Genomic DNA, 25,375 nt, shown 5'->3' with positions numbered 1-25,375 from the left:
TTACTTAAAATAATTCAACTTTTATTGATTTTCCTACAATAATCCCAACTTTTGATTAACTATGAATAATCGTAATTTTGGGGTCATTACCTAAGAACATTGTTGTCCAAATGGTGACGGATTTTGTAGGTTAATAACTATAAAAAAAAAGAAAATCAAAAATTAAAACTATTATAAATTAAAAAATAAACTTATTTGATTTTTTTTTAATTTTTAAATTTTTTCAATTTTTTATAATTTAATTTTTTATTTATGTTTTTACTTTTTTATACAAAATAAATTATTGTATAATTAAGTTACCTTCTGAAAAAGTACCCCTTATAGTTAAGATTATTCATGGTCAATTAAAAATAAAAATTACTAAAAAAATTAATAAAAGATTAAGTAATTTTGAGTAATTTTTCCTTTAAAGAAATAAACCAACCTTTGAGCTATGGCTATGCATCCATAGTCCGTGAGGTGTAAAATTTGGTATGAGAAAGAGCATGTTAAGAACGTGGCATAAACACTAGGATTCCAACATACAGCCGTCATGCATGCATGCATGCATTTGAAACAAATATATATACCAGCTGCATGCATTCCTCATTTTTTATTTATTTTAAATACTAAACTTATCTCTTCCTTTCTTTTCATATATAGAAGTATATATATTTCTTCACTCAAAATCAAAACCAAAATAAAATAATACAATGAAGCTTAAAACAAAGCATCTTATAATATTTATAGTAATCTTAGTAGGTTGTTGTTTAACATCAGTCTCTTGGGCAAAAGAGAGGGAGTGGGACCTACATCCGAAAAAAGACATAGAGCGACTGTGTGAGAAGGAATGTGAAAGACAACAACCGTATTTCGAAGAGCATCTGTGCAGGCGAAAATGCGAGGAAAGGGAGAAGAGTGATCATCATGATCACATAAATGTTAGAGATGATGATCATGATTATGCAAAGGAAGAGTATGACCGATGTCAGCAAAGGTGTCCCGGCACGGGTAAACAACAATGGGAGTGTCAACAGATGTGTAAGGATGAATACGAGTCGGCTTCCCGTACCGAACCCGAACACGAACATCAACATCCACATGGTCGAGATAAACGGTATATACTTTTATATTCTTAATTTATCCTACTTTTTAATATGACATATTTTAAAACTTCACCTATCTAACTAAAATTTTTGGTTGAGATGATTCCTTAAAATGGTATGATCAGAAGTCAACGTGACAGAAGTTAGGAATCTCAATCACTCTTCAATTAAAGTGAAATATTTAGCACCTATATGTATTTACACCTTTAGCCCAATGAGCTTGTGGGTGAGGGGACGTATTAGACTATATAACATATTTTAGGGCCTCAAAGTGGAATATTCAGCTAGCAGAATGAACTTTTGTGTGAGGGGGCGTGTTAGAGTATATACATATCCTGGGGCCTCAACCATCAGCTTAACACTATTTACTATTATTATTTAATTTGATTTTTATACTATTCATCGATTACTATTAAATCGTATTTTATTCTTTATAACTAAATTAAAATATAATATTCCCTTCGTTTTTTATCTTCCAATTTGGATTTTTCACACATATTAAGGAAGATAGAATCTTTGGGTTGTAGTGAGTATTATTTTAATTAAATAGTAGTATGAAGTAATGATTGTATTGAAAGTATGAGGTTCTAGTGGGTATTATTTTAATTAAATAGTAGTGTGAAAGTAATGATTGTATTGAAAGTATGAGATAAAAAATAATTATAAATAAAAGAAAATGGGTACATTAAAAGAAAATGGGGGGTTTTAAGTGGATAAAAATTTTTAAAAAATAGAAAGTATTCTAAAGTGGAAGAACTTTTGAAACTACCCGTTATAATAATGTGGAAGATCAAAAAAGAATGAAGGGAGTTAAGTAAAATCTTGTTAGTTTCGTCTCGATTTAAATTTTATTAAAACAATATTCAATAATTTTCTATTTAAATATAATAGCTTAACACTATTTACTATTATTATTTAATTTAATTTTTATACTATTCATACTATTAAATCGTATTTTATTCTTAATTTAGTAAAGTAAAATCTTGTTAGTTTCGTCTCGATTTAAATTTTATTAAAACAATATTCTATAATTTTCTATTTAAATATAATTTGAAATATTTAAGATTGAATATATGCATTTGTAATGTCTAAAAAATTAAATGGAATAATAATAGTATAAATACTAGATAATCTCCGTGCTATACACGTTTTTTTTTCATTTTGATATAAAAGCAAATAAATTAAATAGATCTGGCATAAAATTACATTAATTATAATTATTTCTTAATACACAATTTATTATATCCATGAAAATTGGAATTCAAACTTTTTTATAGTTATCACTATTTATTGAACCATGTATCTATAATATAATTAGAATTTTAGTGAATCTTTTTTGAAAGTATATTTAAAATAATATGTTTAATTTGTAAATGGATGAATGTTTTTTTAAATAAATATAGATTAATAGTGCTTTGTAAATTAAAAATTAAATATAATAATTTGTGCATTTTTATTACATATTACTATTTATTACGTTGTTTTTCAAATTTTTATAGTCTACGTTATAGTTTTAATTAAAGTTTCTAATGATGGTCAAATTAATTCCCTTATAATCATCCTTAACATTTAAGATTTATATAGTCATCCTTATTCAATTACATGATCTTCCCTTAAATAAGGAAAACAATCTCAAGAAGATAGACAATTCATCAATTTTTTTTGAGTTGCATATATATATATATATATATATATATATATATATATATATATATATATATATATATATATATATATATATATATATATATGGGTTTAATTATTAAAAGGGATAGTGAGAGGAGAGCTAATTTCTAAAATGTACTTCTATTAGACATTAGACATTCCTCAAATTTAAAACCCATTTAAAAATATTGACCTCTTTATTGTATTTTTTTTTTTATGAAATTACAAAAATACCTTTAATTTATTTTTAATTATAAAATAATAATATTATTATTAAATTAAAATTACTAACAATAATTGAATTATAAAAAATATTAATAAAATTTTTTTAAAAAAATCATTAGTCACACGTTTTATATGACTCGACCTAGTCAAGTCGCACGTTTTGTGCGATCAGGTCCGATTTACTTTAATTAAAATTAAAATTTTTAATTTTAAAAGATTTTTTAAAAAGGAGCAGAAGAGAAGAAAACTTTTATAATACAAAAGTTTTGTGCTCAAATTTGATATAGTTCACTCTTAAAGTTATAATCTTTGATAGAAAAATCACATTAATGCAAAATTTGCGCCACTAGAAACTAGATTTCAAGAGCGTCGTAACGATATATGATACGCCCAATTCTGCCGAACGAGTGAGAAATATGCCAAATTTCGACAATCGAGCGAGAAATGACGACCGTTTAAAGTTTTGTGCGACTCTACCGTGGTCCAGTCGCGCATTCTGTGCGACTCTGCCACGCGCTCCATTTACCTTGTACTAAAAATCAAAGCAAACATTAGACGGTCATCATAATTCTCTTTTGGTTGTCAAAATTGGGCACATAATATATCGTTGGAAAGATCTTGAAGTTTAGTTTCTAATGCCGCAAATCTCGAGTTAAGATTTTTCTATCAAACATTATGATAAAAAAAGTGAGATTTTTCTATCAAATATTATGATAAAAAAAGTGAGCATGTATCAAATTTCAATTTTTTAGATAAATGGTCATTTCTTGCTTGATTGTTAGAATTGGGAATATAATATATCGTTGGAAAGATATTAAAATCTAGTTTCTAATACTACAAAACTCTTTTTAATTTTTGTATTAAAAGTTATGGCCAAAAGATTAATATTTATCAAACATAATCTTTTTGACTCATTTTTTTAATTTTGTCGAACTTTTTAGTTCCACTTCATCACTTTTAGATGAGATCTATTACATTTTTATTCAATTTTTAGATGAGATCTATTACATTTTTATTCAATTTTTTAATTTTGAGTCAACAATTTTTTTGGCCCTAACATTGATATATCATTTTTTTTTACCTACAAAAATTTTCTATAAAAACAAAATAGTATTATGTATATTTTTTTTGAAAAAATTCATTGATAAGAAAGAGTAACAATTTGGGTTGATGTTATAAAATTTACTCCCTTTTTAGTTCTTAGTACATTTTATCTTTTTAATATTAAAAATTAAAAATTAAAAATTGAGTTATACCACTCGAAATTAGCCCATGCATATAAGACATATATAGAGGTGAGTATTTGATTCATGATAATAGCAATTGAGTTCTAAGACACATGTAGAGGTGTGACCCTATAAAAGTATTGTGGATTCACCGCTTATTGTAATATTAAAAAAAATTAAATTGCTCATCAAGCTCTTGTTTGGAGAACATATATCAAGAACTCAAATCTTAATTAAGTTCTCAAATCCAGTTAAGACAAGGAATTAGTATATACAACATGACAATAACTACAACATGATAATTTTGCTCTTGTTCATGGCTAGCTAGGTACCCACAACGACACGACTATACCCATTGTCTGCGCGAGTGTGAAGATAGGGAGGAGGGTTTCCCTAGACAAAGGCAATGCAAGTTGCGATGTGAAGAAGAATTTGGTGAACGTCGAGAGAGGCACGATCATCAACATCGGGATGACAAACGAGGCCATAGAAAAGGTTTAAGTAACATTAACAAGAGCAAAGACAAGAAGAAGCATAACCCTTACTACTTTGACTCCGAGAGTTTCGAATCGATTTATTCAACTCAAGAAGGAAAAATGAGTGTACTCCAAAGGTTCTCGGAGAAGTCGAAACTCCTCCTTGGCATTGACCAATTCAGGATTGGCCACTATGAGGCAAATCCTAAAACATTCATACTTCCTCATCATGTTGATGCTGACTCAATTATCTACATCAGGAAAGGTAATACAATAGAGCTACTCTTGTGAGAACTCGTTTCTTTGTGAGACGACCTTGAAACAAGAAATCTATATGCTAATAATTGTATTAGTTGGGTTATTTAGTCATATATGGAGAGCATCTCACGGTGAAATCGTCTCACACAAGAATTCATGAATATAATAACATGATCAATCTATCATTTATAGAGAAATGTCTTTCGGTAAGACGACCTCAAAACTAGTAGTCTATATGTTAATAATTGTATTAGTTGGACTATTCAACCATGTATGGAGAGCGTCTCACACAAGAATTTGTGAATATAATAACATGATCAATCTATCATTGTGAATTTGTGACTTATTTGAAAAGAGCATAATTTCTGCATAAAATTATCATTCAATTACAGGAAATGCTGTTATTACTCTCTTAATGCAAGAAAATCGGAAGACCTTTAATTTAGAGCGCGGTGATGTACTGATGATTCCGGCTGGCACAACAGCCTACTTGATTAATAGTCATGACGATGAGAAACTGGAGATAGCGGAGCTATTGCGCCCTGTAAATAACCTTGGTCATTTAGAGGTATATGTTTTGTAATATAACCTCCCTAGACCTTGATCATCAGCTCATAGTTTCTGTAAGCGATTGAGCGGGATATATGGTATGATGTGTTAAAGTACTATCAGCTTAGGCTTTTGGTTGAGTTTGTTGCTTAACATGGTAACAGAAGTCAGCGTGCCAAGAGGTAACAGATTCAAATATTTATCACCTTTAAAAAAGTTGAATATTTAGCGCCAGATATGAGGAGAGCTTGTGTTCCATAAATTCTAGCCCAAATCACTCTTGGGGTGTGTTAAAGTATATAACAAATTATGGGGCTTTAATTGGTTGAGTTGGTTTCTTAGCATGATGATTACGATTATAAGAAATACATTATGTTGTTTGAGTAATCACAGATTATTTCTATGCAGGAATTTTTCGGTATAGGTGGCGCAGGGCCAAAATCAATCTTCAATAGCTTTAGTCCAGAACTCCTCCAAGCTGCACTTAATGTGTGTTCTTTACCTATATTTTTGTCATTTTTTTAAAACTGCAATGAAAATCTAAACTAATGTTTTAACTTATTTGGTTAGATACCAAAGGAGCAGTTAAAGAAGATGTTAAGCCAACAGAGAGAAGGAGCTATCATCAGAGCTAGTCAGGAGCAAGTGAGATCCTTGGCTTTGTCCGGAAGACAATTCGGAGAATCAAGAGATGGTCCATTCAAATTATTATACGAGCCACAATATTTGAATGAACACGGTGACTTCTATGAAGTTACCCCAAACGATTATCAACCGCTCCAAGATCTCGATGTCTCAGTTGGTTACTGTAACATCAAACAGGTAGTCGAAACTGCGATTCGCAAATTTATGAGGTGTTGATCGCAGGGCCGACCCTATGAGGGGCAAGAGGGGCCTGTGGCCTGCTCCCCGGGACTATCCCAAAAACTCAGAAAAAGTCTAACCCAAATTTATATTTATCTAATCTTGATACTCCTACTCTTAACTTCTATATGATAATTAGGGGCCCAGTTATCTTGCACTGGGCCTCTCAAAACTCAGGGTCGGCCCTAATCAATCGTTATATTGATGTTGAAGAAAATATTGAACTGATCGTACGTATATGTTTATACTAGGGATCAATGATGGCGCCACACTATAATTCTCGAACAACCTATGTTGTGTGGGTGGAGGGAGGAAGTGGGTACATTGAAATGATAACTCCACAACTAGAAAGCGAAAGCAACAAGAAACACTCAACGAGCAGCAAGAAATACGAGAAAGTCAGGTCTAGCTTGTCGAAGGGCGATGTCTTTGTTATTCCTGCCGGATATCCCATCATTTTGGTTGCTTCAGAGGATGAGTTTAGAACCATTGGATTTGGTATTAATGCTCAAAACAACCAAAGAAACTTCCTCGCAGGTAACTTATTTCGAACTTAACTTGATTGTTTACCGTTTAGTTTGTGTTTACTATTGGCATGGGCGAAGGCGGATCCAATATAGAGCACCCGATAGCACATAGTATCATCTATCATAGTTCACATCGAGTGATAATTTTGTCTTGCTATATGGTTAACGAGAGTTAGGAGTGACCCATCAAGTATATATGATCGTCAATTTTAAGTAATGAATAGCGTCCCATACACAATATTTGTAAGCTTTATGTTCTCAGATCCTGAATCTGTTGGCTCTGACTGTTGGATATATTCAAACAGGTCAAGAAAACATAATAAATCAACTAGACGAAGAGGCGATGGAGCTGTCGTTTAATATGCCGGCGAGAGAGGTAGAGCAGATGTTTCAGCAACAAGGGCAATCCTATTTCATGGCTGCGCCTCAAGAATCGGAAAAGGAAGACTTGGTTTCGATTTTGGATTTCGCTGGCTTTTAAGTACAAGTATTATCAAGTATATTAGTACAAGAGTTGTGGAACTGTAGAATAAGTGTGTAAGGCTACAACTTTCTCTTTAAATGTTGTAAAGTAGATCTGAATAATACTGTGTCACAGGCTTGTTTCTTGCATCTCATTTGTTTACTGAGATTGTTGTGTGGTCGCACGTAAAAATAACGTTTTTGTTTCGGGTTAGGATAACTTCTTACAGTTAATTGGCGTGAATTGATCTTACTATACGTGGTAAAAATTTAACCTTTATTATCACGAAGAAAAAAGGGTAAGAACTAAAAACTAGGGAAAACGTAAATGTATATCAGTAGACTTGAAAAATTGAACCATTTGACGAACAAAAGATTTTAAACTACATTAGGAAAGGGATTCCTATTTATATTTGAAAATTGGGTTTTGTTTTGGTTGAATAAATTTTTTTTTTCATTTATTTTTTTTCTCTCCGCGTAAAAAATAAAATCTTTATAAGAGGTAAAATACTTTTTTTGTTTTCTTGAAATAGTACTCACTTTCATGATTGAAGAATAAGATAAAATATAAGTGAATTAAGAGAAATATAAGTTACAAGATGAGGGGAAAGAATTGTACGAATGATGAGGTTAAATTATTTTTAAAAAAATGCTAAGTAAATAAAACAAAATAAATAAAAAATGGCTTACTTTCATAGAGACAATAAAACAAAAATAAAAAATGGCATACTTTCATAGAGACAAAGGAAGTATTTAGCAAGAAACTTTTGATATTATTGGATGAGTTTTATAAATCCATAATAAATTTATGAATTAAAGGAAACTTGCATATAAGGTTTTGATGAAAGGTCAAATAACAAGTATTCTTAGAATTTTAGCATACTATAGTCCTACTTTAAGTTGTGTATTTTAGTGTCAATGTATAATACTACTAGTAAAAATCAAGGATATCCCAATAGTTATGAACTATTTTGCAAATGTAAGTTATTAATTGGCTATTAGAGTTTTTAATTAGCTTATTTGGCTAACTGAAAAGGTTGTTATTTTTGTTATCTTTTAAGCTAGATGTATAAACTAACTCATAGAACTAATTATTGACTAAAGTTGCTTATATTAGAGAAAAAGTAAAAAGTCATAAGCCAAGGAACAATAAAAAGCAAACCATACCAACTTTTATTTCGACCTAAAATGTCTGCATTTCAGGTAGCTAAAAAATCATTTATCAGACTTTTTTTTGTTTTATGACCAAACAACAAGACAAATGACCGCTTTCCTCTAGTTCTCCCAGTGAAGGAAGTACAGATATGAATTATCTGTCACTTTTCCTCACCTAAACCCTGGTTTCGGAAGAAATATTAAGTATGATAATGATGATGAACTACACAAATGACAAAAGCTAACTACCAAACACCCCTAAATTTAAAACTTCACTATTCTATAATATCATATCATACATTTTAAAATTTGATAATATTTGTGGGTCCACTTCTAGCTAATTCAATCGGCCATTAACTTCCAAGTTCTTAGAAAGTTGCTTAATGAGATCAACTATTCAAATAACCTTTTCTGCCTAATTAATTTTTCCCAACGTAATGTAAACCAGACCAGGCGTGACCCGACCCCCTGACACTTCTGACTCGTGAGTGTTTGTTTTTAGTGTGCCAATCTTCTACGTTACCCGCAGGATGGTAGTACAGCACAAATCCGGCATTTGGGACTATATGCTTTGGAGGTAGAAGATGGGTACACTAAGATCCAAATCATTTAAACGAAGTTCCAGTGTATGGTGGCACGGAATTTGGAAAGTAACACCCGCCAGCGTCCAGCCCACAGGCTATCAGACGGTGTGTAATCAAATCACTCCTTTGTTCATTTATCAGACAAGTCAATCTCGTCACCATGGTCCATGTTACAAAATATATGAGCTTTACCATTAAGTTAAGTGTAAACAGACAGACTCAAGGCGATAGCTCCAAAAGAACAAGGGCATAGGGGCATACGAGGCATACGGTTTCAGACAAAGCAGCAATCTCCTGTTACATCAATGCTACTAGCTTCAGAAAGAGTATTAAAGGGCCTATTCAAATTGAAACCCCTTAGGCAGAAGCAGCAATAGCATCTGCAGATTCAGTGGGTTTATTTTTGATGGATTCCCGCCATGCATATTCCCGTGCTCCATCTTTATCAACAATCTTGATCACAAAATTTGGTGGAGCTACAACCAGCCTGGATCTAATTTCTGCTATGCAGTCATCAACCAATTTGATAGCTTCATCAAGGGACATGTTGCTGTGGTAATGCCGATCCATCATGGCAAGAGAGAAATAAGAACCATACCCAAATGCAGCCTTATCAACCTTGTGGAGTGTTGCAATGTAATCAATGAAGTACAACGATGGTCCAGTCTCGGCATCGTAGCCAGCTAAAAGTACATTCACAAAATATGGATTCTGAAAAAAAAAAAAAAACCAATTATAGAAGAGATTTTATCAGCATGCCAAACAAGATTTGATTTTAAAAAGGGAGATAAGTATTATGGAGACGAATCCAGAAAAATTTAATGCTTGCACCTTTTGACTTTTCACGCAGTCCAATGCGACAATTCAATCCTTAATATCTTTAATTATATATAATTAAAATTATAAAAAATTGATATTAATAATCTTTACATTGAGACGAATAAAACAAGATCCAACTTCATTATGTTTTAACTTATAGATTAAAAACTAAACACAAATTAAGGGTAATGAATGAATAGTGCAATATCTTATAATGTACCAAATAATAAGGAACGGAAGAAGTACAAGGTTTGGAAGCCATATAAAAATCTCAAGTGCAGCAAAAGATGAAGTTGGATGGAATTGTATAGCATCTAGAGAGTTGAATTGATGGAGAATCAAAGGCATAACTAAGTAAACTAACAGTGCACTCTTGCTGAAAAGTAATTAGTTGTTGGAAAGTATGCAACTAGACATAATTAAGCACATGGTCAGAAATGGACCATGGTTTGCCATGACCAAAACTTTTGAAAATGTAACACAAGAGCAAACACAGTCAGAACATATAGATTAGAGACATAATTCAGAAGCAGAATTTCCATTTCATGCTCATGTATACCCCATCAGAAACTCTTGTATACTATTTCTTGGAATTCCATACAGCCCGCATACAGGTATTCCGAACACAGCGCAAAACCTGGCTACGGATGTGATCGTAATAAGGATTGCAGAACTAGTTTCATGGTCAAAATAGGTGGTTTTGTGACTGTCGCGGGCATATGCAGCAACAGTCCTCAAAACCTTTGCAATACAGTAATAGCGGTCCTTAACGAGTACTGACCTCACAATAACAGTTGTGAGAAACAAGACACAATGATTTATCCATAGATTTCTCAAAATTTCTTTGCAGGTTCCCAATCAATCAAATCTTGAGTTTCACTTGCATTAAAGGAAAATTTTTATATAAAAGTCAACTATATCTACAATGCATGAAAATATAAACTTTATAGATAAGTAGAATATTTGTAAGTGATGTAGCCATGAAGGCATATTTTTGAGTAATACAAAATTTCTAGCATGGTTCTAACTTTAGTTGAAAGATCCATGTTATGAGTGAATTTAAATAAAATGGAAATGAGTATCCCACATCATCAAAAAAAATTAAAGAATCTTATTCCCACACTATCCGTTCAAACAAAAAAACTTACAAATCACCTTGAGAAAACTCCTCAAGCAGACTTAATATATGACCGAATTAGAGATCAGAACAGCCTACATAAAAGGAGAAAACACCTACTAACTATTTTAAAGCAAGAATTAAGATCACCTTTGATCCTTACGCAATAACAATGACAGTGCTTAGGCTTCGAACAAACGACGCAGAATAGAGCTCAATGTTTAATGCAGTATCATTAGGCCATTTGTTATAACCTAAAAAGTATTATTTTGACGAACACAAATTCTTGTGAGAGACCATCTCGTCTCTAATTGCACCAGCCCATTATATATTTTTAAAATATTATAAGTAGGCATAAAGAATGATGTAAGAAGACATTTAAGATATTGAAAGTAGGCATTAAGTATACGGTAAGTAAGCATTAAGGATAGTGTAAGTAGGCATTAAGAATACGGTAAGTAGGCATTAAACTTTAATGGGATGGGCTTGAGATACGTCTCTCAAAGAGACAGTTTCTCAAGTGATTAGCTGTTTGAAGAATTCAGAAGCCAACAATCAAATAGAATGACTTCACATGAGCAGTAAATAAACTTTTGGGAAGTGTAAACTTGCAACTTGAAAATTGAAATGCTTCTTTGATGGTTCCTATTTTAAAGACAACTAGGTGTTAAATAATAGTGTCCAGAAAACTACTTCCTCCGTTTTTAACACTTGCACACTTCTCAAAGAGACAGTCTCTCAAGAGATTAGCTGTTTGAAGAATTCAGAAGCCAACAATCAAATAGAATGACTTCACATGAGCAGTAAATAAACTTTTGGTAAGTGTAAACTTGCAACTTGAAAATTGAAATGCTTCTTTGATGGTTCCTATTTTAAAGACAACTAGGTGTTAAATAATAGTGTCCAGAAAACTACTTCCTCCGTTTTTAACACTTGCACACTTATGGACTTACCCATTTTAGTAAAAACAAAATTCACTGGAACTTATTTGTGGGTCTCAACATTTATCTCTAAACGCCTAAAATAGGGTAAGATGACCATGGATAAAACTAGTTGGAGAGGCCGAATACATGTCCTAGACCATCGATAGTCTTGCTTTTTGTCTTGTCTTGCTTTTCGTCTTCATTTGCAAGTTTTCTCGAGCCAAGAATCTCATTGGCCGCAACCTCCTTCGAGGGTATGGTTCACCGCCTTTCTTCCCTTCCAAACCACAATCATAGTTTCTACGGGCAATATACACTGGATATGATGATGATGATTCCTAAAAAAAGGTACGAATGTTCCTTTACTATCAAACAAAATTAATGATGTTTTTCACTACTTGTTTATAATTTATCTCTAATAATAGCCCACAATTTACTCGTAATGTCACTATAAGCAAGGGCATTGTATTAAGGATAGGGATATAATATTCTACGAGTAATCAAGGATTAATGGAAGGAATACTTTGATGAATTATTTGATGGAAAACACGAAAATGTTGCAAGAGATACTGAATGAGATGCTAGAAAATACAAATGAATGAAGAAGGGAAATTCATGTGTACGACAATTAGAACTAATCTTTTGGTGTAACTCAACCAAATCTTTTGTGATTAAGGCTTTGAAATTATTGTTGTGTTAGGATTGATCCATGCAATGGGAAACAAAAGACAAAAAATTGCAAATGACAATGTAACACATATCACTGTGACAACACATGGATCTAAAGGTTTATCTTGTGTGGGAACATAATTTGGAAGGTTGCTTTAGATATAACTATAAGAACTCGTAGCAAGGATGAAACTTTCTCATCATAACAACACATGTTTCAAAAGGGAAGAGAACAAATGCAAGCCTGAGAATAAGCGAAAAAAATAGTCTTGGACAAAATTAAAGAAGTTAATGCATAGAAGATTTTTTCCATCAAATTATCAATAGCAATTATACATTTGGTGGAGTTATCTATGTCAAGAAAAGAGGAGTATTGTTGAAATTTTATTGAAAGATTTTGCTGCTCGGCATTTCTTGTCGAATTGTCACGTGGGAACAACTTGAGATGGGGCGTTTAATCAGTGGACTTGACTTACATTTACGCGAGAAGTTTGAGACTCATAAGAATCTAATCTTTGATGATGCTTGTATATTGGCAACCACTTACAAAAAGCAAAGGCCAAAGAATTCTTTTTCTAACCAATTTGGTGTGAGTACTAGTTCAAGCTATGATGCGTCGAATTCAAAGAAGGATAATGTAAGTGCAAGGGTCTATTGAAACAAAGCAACAAAACATGAAACTTCTCAAGGATATAAAGTGATTTTGATCTGAATAATCAATATTGTATTTTTGCACTATGGGATGCATAGGATGAGAGTATTCAAGAGTTTGATGAGCTAAAAGAAAATTCAATGTGATTTTGATGAACAAGGCTCAAAATCAATATGCTACTAATAAGAAAGTAACTTTTTTTTTGAAAGGGCTAGTAAGAATGTAACTTAATTATTATTAAATAAATTACAAAGACACAAAAATTTTCTTTCAAAATAATCTCTATAAAAAACATGAAGTTAAAAAGGTGAAATACAAGTAAATAATTTTGTGCACAATAATATACTTCATGTTAAGTTGAAAAGTCATATAAGAAAAAGTATTCTTAGGAACAAAGAAGAAAATGTATGGTGAAAAAGTAAAATAAGAGTAATATTGTCATTTTGATTTGGAGTTAGGTTAATTACTCCCTTCGTCCCTAATAAATTGCAACAATAAAATTTTGCATAAAGATTAAAAAATGATGGAACCTTTTAAATTGTGTAGATGATATTAAAGGAAAGTTGAAATGTGTGAATGAAAATAAAAAAATTGGTAGGAACTTTCCATAAAAGGAATTGTAGCAAAGTAAAAGAGACAAACTAAAAAGAAAAGTGTGGCAATTTTTATGGACAGAAAGGGGCGCTTTCGTTTCATCTTCTACAATCTATTCCTTTCTTTAATAAAGTTAGCAAGTCTTCAACGGTGAAATTCTTGTTACAAGTCTTCTTCAATGGTACTTTCTTCAACCTTTTAGATTTTTATATCCATGTAAGTTTAGTCCTTTTTCTTCCACCTTCAATCTATTTTTATCTTAGGCGAACATCAACGCCGACCGAAACGCCATTGTTGGTGTCCCATACCGGTTTGGTACGAATGGTTCATAATGAAAATCGGTGGGTGTTTTGCGTTTTGCGCTTCAATGCTTATGACAACGTATCTAGGGAGGAAGTACTATGGGTTGATTAATAACTAATTCCCCTCAATCATTTACATTCCTCACCTAGTGCTAACGCTTATGTTACCTTCCTTTGTAAAATTCGAGCTTATTGCTTGTCTACCTTGTAAACATCTCCTTGGTCCCACTCAGATTTCAATTTACTTTTCATCTAGTACTCACTCAATCCTTTCTCCCCGACTTTCTCTCTTTGTTCCCTTTCAATCATTACTACTCAATATTATTTTATAGTTGAAATTTCTTAACTACAATTTCAACGAGACCAACGATTTTGATTCTTTGGTTCTAAATTATAATAGACTATAGTAAAATTACTCATGAAATTATGTATTTTTTTATTAGATGCTTGATAAACAAAATACACTGGGTATGATGATGATAATGTTTGCTACTAAGGTTGATCAAAAACAATTTTTTATTATCACTATTCACTAACAATAGTAAGATATCATCCAAATCCCTCCAAGTAGAAGCTACTTAATAAGGTAATGAAATATCATTATTATAAGTAGTAATTTCTTAAGTATTAACAAATATATTGGCAAAATGATTTATTTCCTCACTAAAGAAACCATAATCAAATTGTTATCCAAAAAAATATTTCTTTTTTCAAACAAATTTAATGACAGTAAGTTCTTCATAAGGTGATTAACTTCCACTAACTTATTTTCTCTTTAAATTTCGTTATTGAAGGTTTAAAATTCCAAAATTTAAGAAATTTTTTTTTCTTATGAATGATTTAACTTCCAGTCTCTTTCCTCTCTCACTTTTCTATTGAATGATTGTCAAATAAGTCATATAAAAATCTTTGTTTATCGTGAGATCGAGAATTGGTTCTTTGGCAGTATTGCAATTGAATTATATACTTTAATCAATTTTATCATAGTTTATAGTTTGATGAGAAAAAAATGCTCACAACATTAAGTAAATTCCAATCATATAACAAACATGTGTTAACATTAATAATTGGCATTTTTACTTTCTTAATCATTACGAGTATATTCCATTCCACTTTCTATACTATCATCCATAAACAGAAATTAATAATGCCCAAGAACTTGTGTGGTTTATGACTAAAGAAAAAACACACTTAAACAACTCATACTCTTAGGTAAGAGGTTCAATCAAGCATCAAATTATTTAATATGGCATCAAATTATCAAATTACAAAATAATAAAACTCTGTTTTCACTAGAAGGAAAAAAGTGCACAGTGTTTCACTACAAATTGTTGGCTTTTTAGTTGAATATTGTAGTGTTAGGAATCTCCATTGGGGAAAAAAATAAGTTCAAACACACCAAGATCCTACAACTCCTTTAATAAAAAAGTGGCAATCTGACATAGCCAGAGTGGGTGTTTACTTGGGATATATTGATCCATGTTTTATCCCTCCCTAAGATATGGATGGTTAGACTTTATCTCTCAATTTTTCAAATCTCACATCCATGTCCACATTCAAAAAAGGAATTTTCCATGTTTAAATCTAAAGCAAAAATACACAATAACTCTTACGCCATGTTTTTAATATTTTTCATAATTTCAGGGCCCTTAATTTGGGGATGTATGCTATCGGGCACCTAAAAACTGTTAATAAGCTAATAAGAGGTAATGTAACCTAACAAAAACTAAATTTAAAGCCCTTAATTTGGAGATGTATGCTATCGGGCACCTTGCATATGCTCGGAGCATATTTGACTCTCATCTATGTATCACCAAACTTTGAATTTATGTAAACCCAGATGAATAAAAGAATCCCAGTAAATCCCAATTAATTCAATCACCTAAACAATTCAACCATCGCAATACTCGTAAAAAAATCCCAATTAATCATCAAAGTTCATACAACAACTCAAAAACCTCGAAATTATACAACCCAGATAAATAAACAAACAAGTACATAAAACCCTAAAGAGAGGAGAGAAATTAAGATAGACACCTTTCGCAAGGCAGTAGCAAGCTCACCGCGAGTAAAATTAGCAGCAGCAGAAGTAGTCAAAGGTATACCATTCCTAAACTGATACAAAGCAACATTCTTCTGAATATACTCCGTAAATTGAACTCTGTACATAAATCAATGAACCAAAAATACCTAAATTTTAAGTTTAATTATTAAAATCAAAGTATAAATGGAAAAGAGATTGGAAGGAAAACCTGTCGCCAGCCTCGCCACTAGCACCCATAAGCTTGTGAGAATCAAGGATCATGATCTTGTCTTCATTGTTTTTGTGTACCAAAATACTGTTAACAGCTGATGTATCAGCAGCAATCACCGCAAACCCATTACCGACTAGTCCAAATACACACTCCATTTCTGAATCTTGTTTGCTTTGATTTGGAGGAAAGCAGTGGTTCAGACGTTTAACCTTAAAATACGTGTGTTTTGGCCGAGAAGAATGGTAGAGTTAAACTGACACTTGCTTTTCCTTTTTTCTTTTGGGTCGGGGGGGGGGGGGGGGGGGGGCGGGGCGGGGGTGGGTTTGATAAAAAAATATATTGCTTGTTTTCAATATTCATTTTGGAAAAATAACCTAAATAATCTAATCTTTTCATTTTCAATTTTCCTACAATCATTTCACCTATTGATTAATCATGAATAACGTATTTTCGTAGAATAAGTCTGATAACCTGATAACATGTTGTAGGAAGTTTTATTTTTTTTAAAAAAAAAATAAATTAAAATAAAATGTCGAAAAAAATATTAAAAAATATTTAAAAAGAATTATGATCTTTTTATTATTCAAAATTTTTTATGAAAATTTTCAAAATATTTCTCTATTTTTACATTAATTTTCAGTTTACCTTTTTGGTGAATTACCTACTATAGCAAGTCATCAAATTACCCAAATTTACATTAAGCAAGTACTCCCTAAAGTTAGGAAAATTTTTCCTTTCATTTTCAATGTGTACCATCTTTTTTTATAAAACTTTCTATTTTGCCCTCCCTTCTTTAAACATCTTCGAGCTCTTTTTTCTCTCCAAAAATCATTATATTAACGCTCAAAGAAGATTGTTAGAATCAAGATCCTACCTAGGATCAGTAAGGGGTAAGATAGAAATTGGTAAAATTAAATTGCATCCTACAAATATGTTTTGATTTACTATAGAATAATTGATTTTCACTAATAGTTTATTTTAGTTCATCTTTAAAGCTTTGAGCTATAAATAAAAATTTATTTGACTTTATCCTTTAACTGATCAAAAAATATATAGTTAATAATTATTTATGAAATATGAATCGGTGATGAGGAATAAAGCCTCCACTTCCTAAGATCAAAGATATAAGTATTCAATAATTGGGTTGAACAATTACACCCAAAAACAAAACCAGTGAAGCAACTATCAAGAACAATAAAACAAAAGCAATAAAGAAGCAAACAAACACAACATAACAATGTACGTGGTTCACTTATAACTAGGGGTGTTCATCGGTTCAAATTCGGATCGGACCGGTTGGAACCCGTTGCACCAGAAGACCGGAATTTTGAATATTCTAAGACTGGAGACCGGATCGGTTCCATCCGGTCCAGTCCCAGTCTAACCCGGTTTCCTCCCGGTCCGATCCATTCTGGGTTTAGACCGGTTAGATCGGAAGTAATTTTTGATACCAAAAATAAATTAAAAAATGGAAGATTTTAAAATAATTTAGCAAATTAATTATTATAAAATTAAAATATTTGAGTTAAAAAATTATTTTGTGTTAGAAATAAAAAATTTAAAGCCCTTTAAATAAGTATATACATAAAAATCGTAAATATTATTTCTCTTTAACATTACTTTTATATATCCGGTCTAACTCGGATTTTTCCGGGTTTAGACCGGACCGGACCAGAAACCCGGAATGAAGAATAATTAAGACCCGGTGCCCGGACCTGTTGCATCCGATCCGGTCCGATTTCAACCGGTTCCGTTCCGGTCTCATTTTGCACACCCCTACTTATAACTGGCTACATCCACGGTCTAGCCTAGATGTCTTTATTACCTTCAAAACACTCCAATGGAGATACAATGGATGTATGATCACAATTGAGAAAGAGAATTTAAGAGAGCGGGAGAAAATCTATGTAATCTATAAAGAGAAAGAGGGTTAGAAACTAAGACTTCATAAATTATATGTTTAGTCCAATTTAAAACACATAAGGACTAAACACTTACAATTAAAGGCCTAGGAACAGAAAAGTCAAGTCAAAGTCAGATTTCAAACCAATTTGAAGTCATATTATAAAATTAGTTATGAGTAAAAATAATTCCTCAAATTCAAATTAAATTTTTTTCCTCGGGTCGAGTTTGATATAGGGATGAATTTTGATGTAATTGCCTATCGTAATCACTTACACGAGTTTTGACTTACTCAATCCTACTAGTTGAAGCATCAGAACCACCAAAGTACAATTAATACATTGATAACAAGATAATTTATCAATCATATCTTGTTTGATTACAACCCTTAAAGTAAAGTTTTGATTCTAAAAGATTTTATAACAAGTCATCAATCACTTTTTTGTCTTTTTTTTGCTACATGTTTTCCATGAACACCTTTCTTAGGTGTAATCTTACTATTTTCCGTCTCAATCTTATTTTGATGATTAACAAAATTAGACAGGGAATGTTTCATCATTCATTCATTCAATGTGTGTAGCTTGAACCCCAAGCATTACATATATATAGTGAGGTAGCACACACCCCTTGACACAAGGTTCCTTACATTCATTTATGTACATGACACAGCAAGGACACATAAAAGGAATATTCCTAGGACAGATGTAGTAAGAGAATATCAAAACAAGTACAACAGAAAAAAAAACAATGAGCATGGCATTGTACACCCAGGTGCACATACACACAGCAGCATACTGTTAATACCCCCCCCCCCCCCCCCCCCCCCCCCCCCCCTTAAGTTGGGAGTTGAGGTGAAGCATGAGCTCCCAACTTGAGCAGTAGATGTTGATGCTATGACACAAGAAGAGATTTGGTGAAGATGTCAGCCAATTGTTCTTTATGGGAGACATATTGAGGGTTAATGATGCTTGAATTCTGCTTCTCACGAATGAAATGGCAATCCACTTCTATATGTTTGGTCCTCTCATGTTGAACTGGGTTGGAAATAATGGATAGTGCAGTTTTGTTGTCACACAGTATAGGAGTGAAATCGGTATGAGGGAGACCAAGGTCCCTGAGAAGTTGAATGAGCCACAGAACTTCACAAGTTGTAAGGGCCATTGCATGATATTCTGCTTCAGCTTAACTTCTTGCCACAACCACTTGCTTCTTAAACTTCCATGAGATAGGAGAGTCTCCAGGAGAATGCAGAACCCTGTGGTGGACTTCCTAGACATGGGATAGCCTGCCCAATCGCTGTCACAATAGGCAAGCTGAGCTTGAGAGGATGATGCTAGAAGAATCCCTTGAGAGGGATTGTTGTTTAAGTACCTCAAGACCCTTTTTGCAGCCTGCATGTGTACAGTTGTGGGTTGATGCATGAACTGGCTAAAAGTGTGGACAAAAAAGGCAATATCAGGATGAGTTAGGGTCAAGTATATAAGTTTGTCTATGAGCTGTTGGTAGGCTGGGATATAGGGAAGAGGGTCACCAGTTTTGAGAATAAGTTTGGTGTGTGGATCAAGAGGAAGTTTCAGAGGTTTAGAATAAAGTAGTTTGTATTCTTTTGAGAAGATAAGTGTGTATTTGGATTGGGAGAGACAAATGCCTTTGGGAGATCTTTCAACTTCAATTCCTAAGAAGTACCTTAAGGGACCAAGGTCTTTTATGGGAAATTGAGTGGAAAGGAAAACTCTTGTATTAGCAATAGTACAGGGATCACTGCCAGCTATGAGCAAATCATTATGAAAGTTAATAGGAGGTTGAATACTCTCTAGAGGGGGGGTGAATAGAGAGTTTTGGGCTATTTAAAATTTTGTCTGGAAGCTTGTCTCAAGAGTTTGAGGAGTCTGTCAAAAATGTTTTCTGGAACAGTTTTGAGTCAATTCGTAAACAATAACGTATGTGCGGAAAATAAACTTTAAAGTATAACACACGATATGTTAACGAGGTTCAGTTCTAACCAACCTACTCCCCGCCTATGGGTTCTCTATCAACCCGTAGGATTTCAACGCCTTTTATTAATCCGACTTTAATACAAACAAGAAGATCTCACTATCTCCTTACACCACGTTCTTCCCCTTGAAGAACCGTATTACAAGTCCCTTTAATAAAAGCAAATCCCAAATCTCACAATAGAGATTCACAAGTTGAACACTTTGATAAGTATTCTTGGTTAGGCGTATTAAACTTAATCTAACTCTTTTAAACTCTTAAGCCTATTACAAATGTAAGAGTTAGATGAACTAAGAATTACAACTCTTAAAACACTTAGAGAATTTCTAAATCTTAAGTCAAGAGAGAAAGAGGTGCATAGAGATGTATCCTTAATTCTGAAATGAAGCCTTGTATTTATAGTGTTACGCCTCAACACATCATGGAAAACAATAAGGCTCCTTTCCGTTATTTTCTGTTGACCTGGTCATTCAGCGCCTGTCCTCAAGATCTTGAGCTTAACTTCAAACTGACGTGTACTGACAGCTAAAATAATTTCGTCATTGTGTGCTGTAATTTGTCTTTAATATCCAATGCTATGCTGCCACGTTAGTACTTATACAAGATATTGAAAACTAAACACAAACCAGATTTATCAACATTTAAATAATCATTCAAATTAATTCCTATTTTTAGTATTAATTCAAATAGTCATTTTCTATTTTTAGTGTTAATTCAAATATCATCTTATTAATAGAAAATTCTATAATTTGTATAACAACTGATTTAACATCAAATATAGCCGTGTACTATAATTAGCAAAACAAGTGTACCTTGTACTATATTTAATCAACAAATTAATTTAAGCACATATTTAAATTCAAATTTAAATATAAAACATTTGAACGTTTAATAACAAAACGTGTAATAAAATACTCAAACTTAATTTCAAATAATATCAAAGTTAATTTTAATGAACCTTGACCTATTAAAATATTTCAAATATAATTTCAAGGAACATTGACCTATTAAAATATTTCAAATATAATTACGAAACAAACCTGATTGTAAACGTAATTATCTTCAAGACTTTGAAACGTATTTCAAGACTTATAAAATCAACTTTAAGATAAACTTAAGTTCTTTAAGCATATTCCATTATCTTCGAACTTTAATATATATATTACTTATCAAATGTATATCAAATATGATTTTAGACTTACGTAAACAACTAAATGTAATTACCAAATTTATTTGTTTAATCAATATGTGTTTTGAATTATCATCACTTAAGAGAGTTGAGTCTTCACATTAACATACACTAAGATGGTTGTGTGATGTTAATCTTGATGTTTGGTGAATAAGGAATAGTCACCCTTGGATTGGTTGAAACCATATGTGTGCAAGGCAGTAGAAAGCTTGTAAAACCATTGCCTAGGGGCTTGCCTAAGGCCATATAGAGACTTCTGAAGCTTGCAGACTTTTGAGTGAAGGATTGTCAATAGGGTGAACAGAAATAGGATTGTCATATACACATGCTCATCCAGGTCTCCATGAAGGAATGTATTTTTCACATCTAGTTGAAACACCTCCCAATCAATAATGGATGCAACTGCAAGCAGTGCTCTCACTATAGTTAGCTTGGCTACAAGAGCAAAAGTCTCCACATAATCAATGCCATATTTCTGCTTGTTGCCCAGAATAACTAAGCGTGCTTTGTATCTTTCTATGCTCCCATTAGGAAGATACTTAGTTTTAAACAGCTACTTACTGCCAATTGCCTTTTTGCCAGGGGGAGGTCAGTTACAACCCAAGTATTATTTTGTTTTGATGTAGAGAGTTCCTCATTCATGGCTATTACCCAATGTGGGTGTTTGCTGGCTTCAAAGAAGGTCAAAGGGTCAGGGGCTTGGTGAATATGGACCATGAAACACTGAAATTCAGGGTGCTCACAGTTGGTAGTTGAATTGGCCAACGAAGAGACGTAGTCTGCCAACCAACTAGGTTGAGTTTTTGTTCTCTTAGAACGTCTTAGAGGAGGATTGAGTGGGGGTTTAGTATTTGAAGTGGACATATCAAGACAAGGTGAAGATTAGTGTGAGGAAGTAGAAGGAGTAGGAGTTATAGGAGGCTAGGATGATTGTTTTCTTCATCAGATAAGTCTTCCTACAAGGGTGGTTGATGGATAGAGTGATTTGAAGAAGAGGGTATTAAATGTTGTAGTTGGTTAGAGTTGAGGGTGTAGGGAAAAACATGTTCAAACCATTTGATGTCCCTGGAAACAAAGACTTGTTTTGTGAGAAGATTGAGGAGTTTATAGCATTTTTGTGATGCTGGATAACCAATGAAGACACAAGGTACACCCCTTTGGTTTATTTTATCATTGTTGTGAGTGGGGTTGTAAGCAAGAGTTAGACAACCAAATGCTTTTAGATGGGTTTAGATAGGTTGTTTATGGTGAAGAATTTCATATGGAATTTTGTGGTGAAGGATAGCTGTTGGCAGTCTGTTGATTATGTATGCACTTGTGAGAACACAATCACCCCAATAAGTCTTAGGTAATCTTGCTTGTATTCTCAAACACAAACACCTGGCCATTTCTAGAACATTTATGTGTTTCCTTTCACACCTCCCATTTTGTTGTGCTCTATCAACACATTTAGTTTGGTGTATGATCCCATAAGAGTCATAATGGGATTTGCACTGAGAATCCTCAAACTCCAAGGCATTGTCAAATCTCACTTGTAATACCCCAGATTTAGCTTGAAAAAGGATTGATAGACTACTCATATCAACAAGGTGCATCTTCTTTTCAAGGAGCCCATTTGCTAAGAACTCCACAGTTAAGCGTGCTTGGTGGGGAGCAATCTTAGGATGGGTGACCTCCTGGGAAGTTTTCCCGGGTGCGCACGAGTGAGGCCAAAGTGCGCTGGAAAGACTTGTGTTGACTTGTGGGGCTAGTTTACAGTCTCCAAGATAGTCATCAGCGGTCCGAGGGGCCGGGGTGTTACATCACTATTTTTACCTTTTTGGCAAACTTTTTGTGTTAGCCAAAGTAACAAATTTCTGTAAGGCAGCAAATGAGTCACATTTTTGTTTTGAGTAAGGTTACCCAAGTTGTTCTGGAGTGGTCATCAGTGACAGTGACGAATAATTTAAATCCTTCCTTAGTGTGTTCCCTGTATGGCCCCTAAACATTTATGTGGAGAAGTTCAAAAGGTTCATTGGTATAACTAAGGTTGAAAGGTTGTTTGGTGAGTTTTCCCATGGGGTATGTTACACAGAAGTTTTCTGAGGTTTTGCATGGTTTATCAATTACCCCCACGTGTTGAAGTTTCTGTAAGGGGGCATGCCCTAACTTTAGATGCCACAGGAATGAGTCAATCAATTTTTCAGTCTCAATGCATCCATGACTTACTTTTACAGAAGCATTTACAACATGTTGCATATTTTCAATCACAGAGTGTATGTTTTGATTGACAAGATAATACAACCCTTCTTTTGATTTTCCTAACCCTTTAACTTTTTGTGTTTCATTATGAAAAATGATGCACCACCCAGCATAGAAATTAACCTTGCAATTTTCAGAATCAATGAGCTTCTTAACAGAAAACAAGCTATGTTTAAAGTCAAACACTACAAGAACATCTTTGAGTGTTAGGCCATTTTCAAGTATTACAAACCCACAATGTGTGATTCTAGATGATTCACCATTAGGCAAGTTTATCTTATCCTAAGCTTTCATTAGCCTAGGATTAGTTACATATGCAACATTTTCAATCATGTGATCACATACCCCTGAGTCTATTATCCACTCAGTGACCTTTGTATTTGCACAAAAACATGAAACCATACCTGCAAATCCGGCAAAGGCATAGTCATTCTCTTCTTCTGTCTAAACATGATTGACAAAGATCTTGTGCCCTCCTGGGATATTTTTCAAAAGTTGCTCCAGCTGCTTAACAGTGATTTCACTTCCTTCTTCTAAGATGCCACTTTCTTGAGCATGTGCAGCTATTTTAACATTTCTGTTTCTCCCTTAATTCTGAGTTGGGCTATTCATTCTTGAGTTGGCTTCTTTCCCTCTATATGGAGGTTTATATTTAGAGTGCCACTTAGGATATCCCAAAACAGTCCAGCATTTCTCCTTGGTGTGCCCTTTAACACCATATGCACTGCACACCACACTCTCTGTGTTCCCTCTACTACACATTACTAAAGATTCCATGGGAGCCTTCATGGGGTTTAAAATATTTTTCTTTGGGATTCTTCTTGCTAAAGGGAACAACAAGCAAAATCAACAGTGGGTAAAGGAGTTATCATGAGGATTTGACTTCTCAAGGTCCATAGGCCTCATCCAAGCCATTCAAGAATTGAAAAAGCCTATTTTCTTCTTTTTGTTTCTCCAAAGCTTCTAGGAACTTTGTCACATCTTCACTGGTTGTAGTCATAGATGGGAGTTGATCTAAGGATTCCAGTTCTTCCCACACACTCTTCAACATAGTGTAATATTCATTGATTGATAATGACCCTTGTTTTGTTTCATACAACTCTTTGTTGAGTTTGTATTTGAGTGAGCCATTAGAGATGGAAAACCTCCTTTCAAGGTACAACCATATTTTTGTTGCAAACATCATATACATGATGGTTTGTTTAATTGGTTCAGACACTGAGCCCATAATCCAACCTATTACTGTGTCATTGCAAGTATCCCAAAGATCACCTTTGACTCTATCTTCTTTATCCCTAGTCACTGTTCCATTAGTGAAGCCAAGCTTCCTTTTGGATGACAATGTTATTTCTATGGATCTCTTCCATCTTTTGTAGTTGCTTACGTCTATGAGTTTGTCTACACTTACTTTGATTGGCCCATCTAAGCCATGTAGGTAAAGGGGAATTTGTGGATTCATTTTTTCCATGAGCTAGAAAAGAATAGAAAAGGAGAGAACAAACAGAAGGGAATTATTAGAATAGAGAGAAAGAAAAGATGAATCAGAATAGGGAATTAGAGGTTATCAGAGTATCAACTCTGATACCATGATGATTAACAAAATTAGTTAGAGAATGTTTCATCATTCATTCATTCAATGTG

At 33.1% G+C, this 25,375-nt stretch overlaps 3 protein-coding genes across 3 annotated transcripts; 1 reads left to right on the top strand and 2 right to left on the bottom strand.

Moving 5' to 3' along the window:
- Nucleotides 1–594: 594 nt before the first annotated feature.
- On the top strand, nucleotides 595–7,530 carry LOC130803848 (vicilin Cor a 11.0101-like). Its single transcript, XM_057668053.1, has 7 exons — nucleotides 595–1,096; nucleotides 4,530–4,942; nucleotides 5,328–5,503; nucleotides 5,893–5,973; nucleotides 6,055–6,306; nucleotides 6,600–6,885; nucleotides 7,181–7,530. The coding sequence occupies exons 1-7, from the start codon at nucleotides 693–695 to the stop codon at nucleotides 7,354–7,356; spliced, it is 1,788 nt and encodes a 595-aa protein (XP_057524036.1). The 5' UTR covers nucleotides 595–692; the 3' UTR covers nucleotides 7,357–7,530.
- A 1,656-nt stretch (nucleotides 7,531–9,186) lies between these two features.
- On the bottom strand, nucleotides 9,187–16,695 carry LOC130803841 (proteasome subunit beta type-2-A-like). The gene is made up of 3 exons (XM_057668041.1): nucleotides 16,405–16,695; nucleotides 16,190–16,313; nucleotides 9,187–9,787 (listed from the first exon to the last, which is right to left on the bottom strand). The coding sequence occupies exons 1-3, from the start codon at nucleotides 16,560–16,562 to the stop codon at nucleotides 9,434–9,436; spliced, it is 636 nt and encodes a 211-aa protein (XP_057524024.1). The 5' UTR covers nucleotides 16,563–16,695; the 3' UTR covers nucleotides 9,187–9,433.
- A 7,925-nt stretch (nucleotides 16,696–24,620) lies between these two features.
- Nucleotides 24,621–25,193, bottom strand: LOC130805466 (uncharacterized). Its single transcript, XM_057670241.1, has one exon. It carries the CDS (start codon nucleotides 25,191–25,193, stop codon nucleotides 24,621–24,623), a length of 573 nt encoding a protein of 190 aa, XP_057526224.1.
- Nucleotides 25,194–25,375: the final 182 nt, after the last annotated feature.

This window comes from Amaranthus tricolor, chromosome 2, assembly GCF_026212465.1.
Source record: "Amaranthus tricolor cultivar Red isolate AtriRed21 chromosome 2, ASM2621246v1, whole genome shotgun sequence".
Taxonomy (NCBI): Eukaryota; Viridiplantae; Streptophyta; class Magnoliopsida; order Caryophyllales; family Amaranthaceae; genus Amaranthus; species Amaranthus tricolor.
Note: the sequence above shows the minus strand (reverse complement) of the source record. Positions and strands in the feature narration are given on the sequence as shown.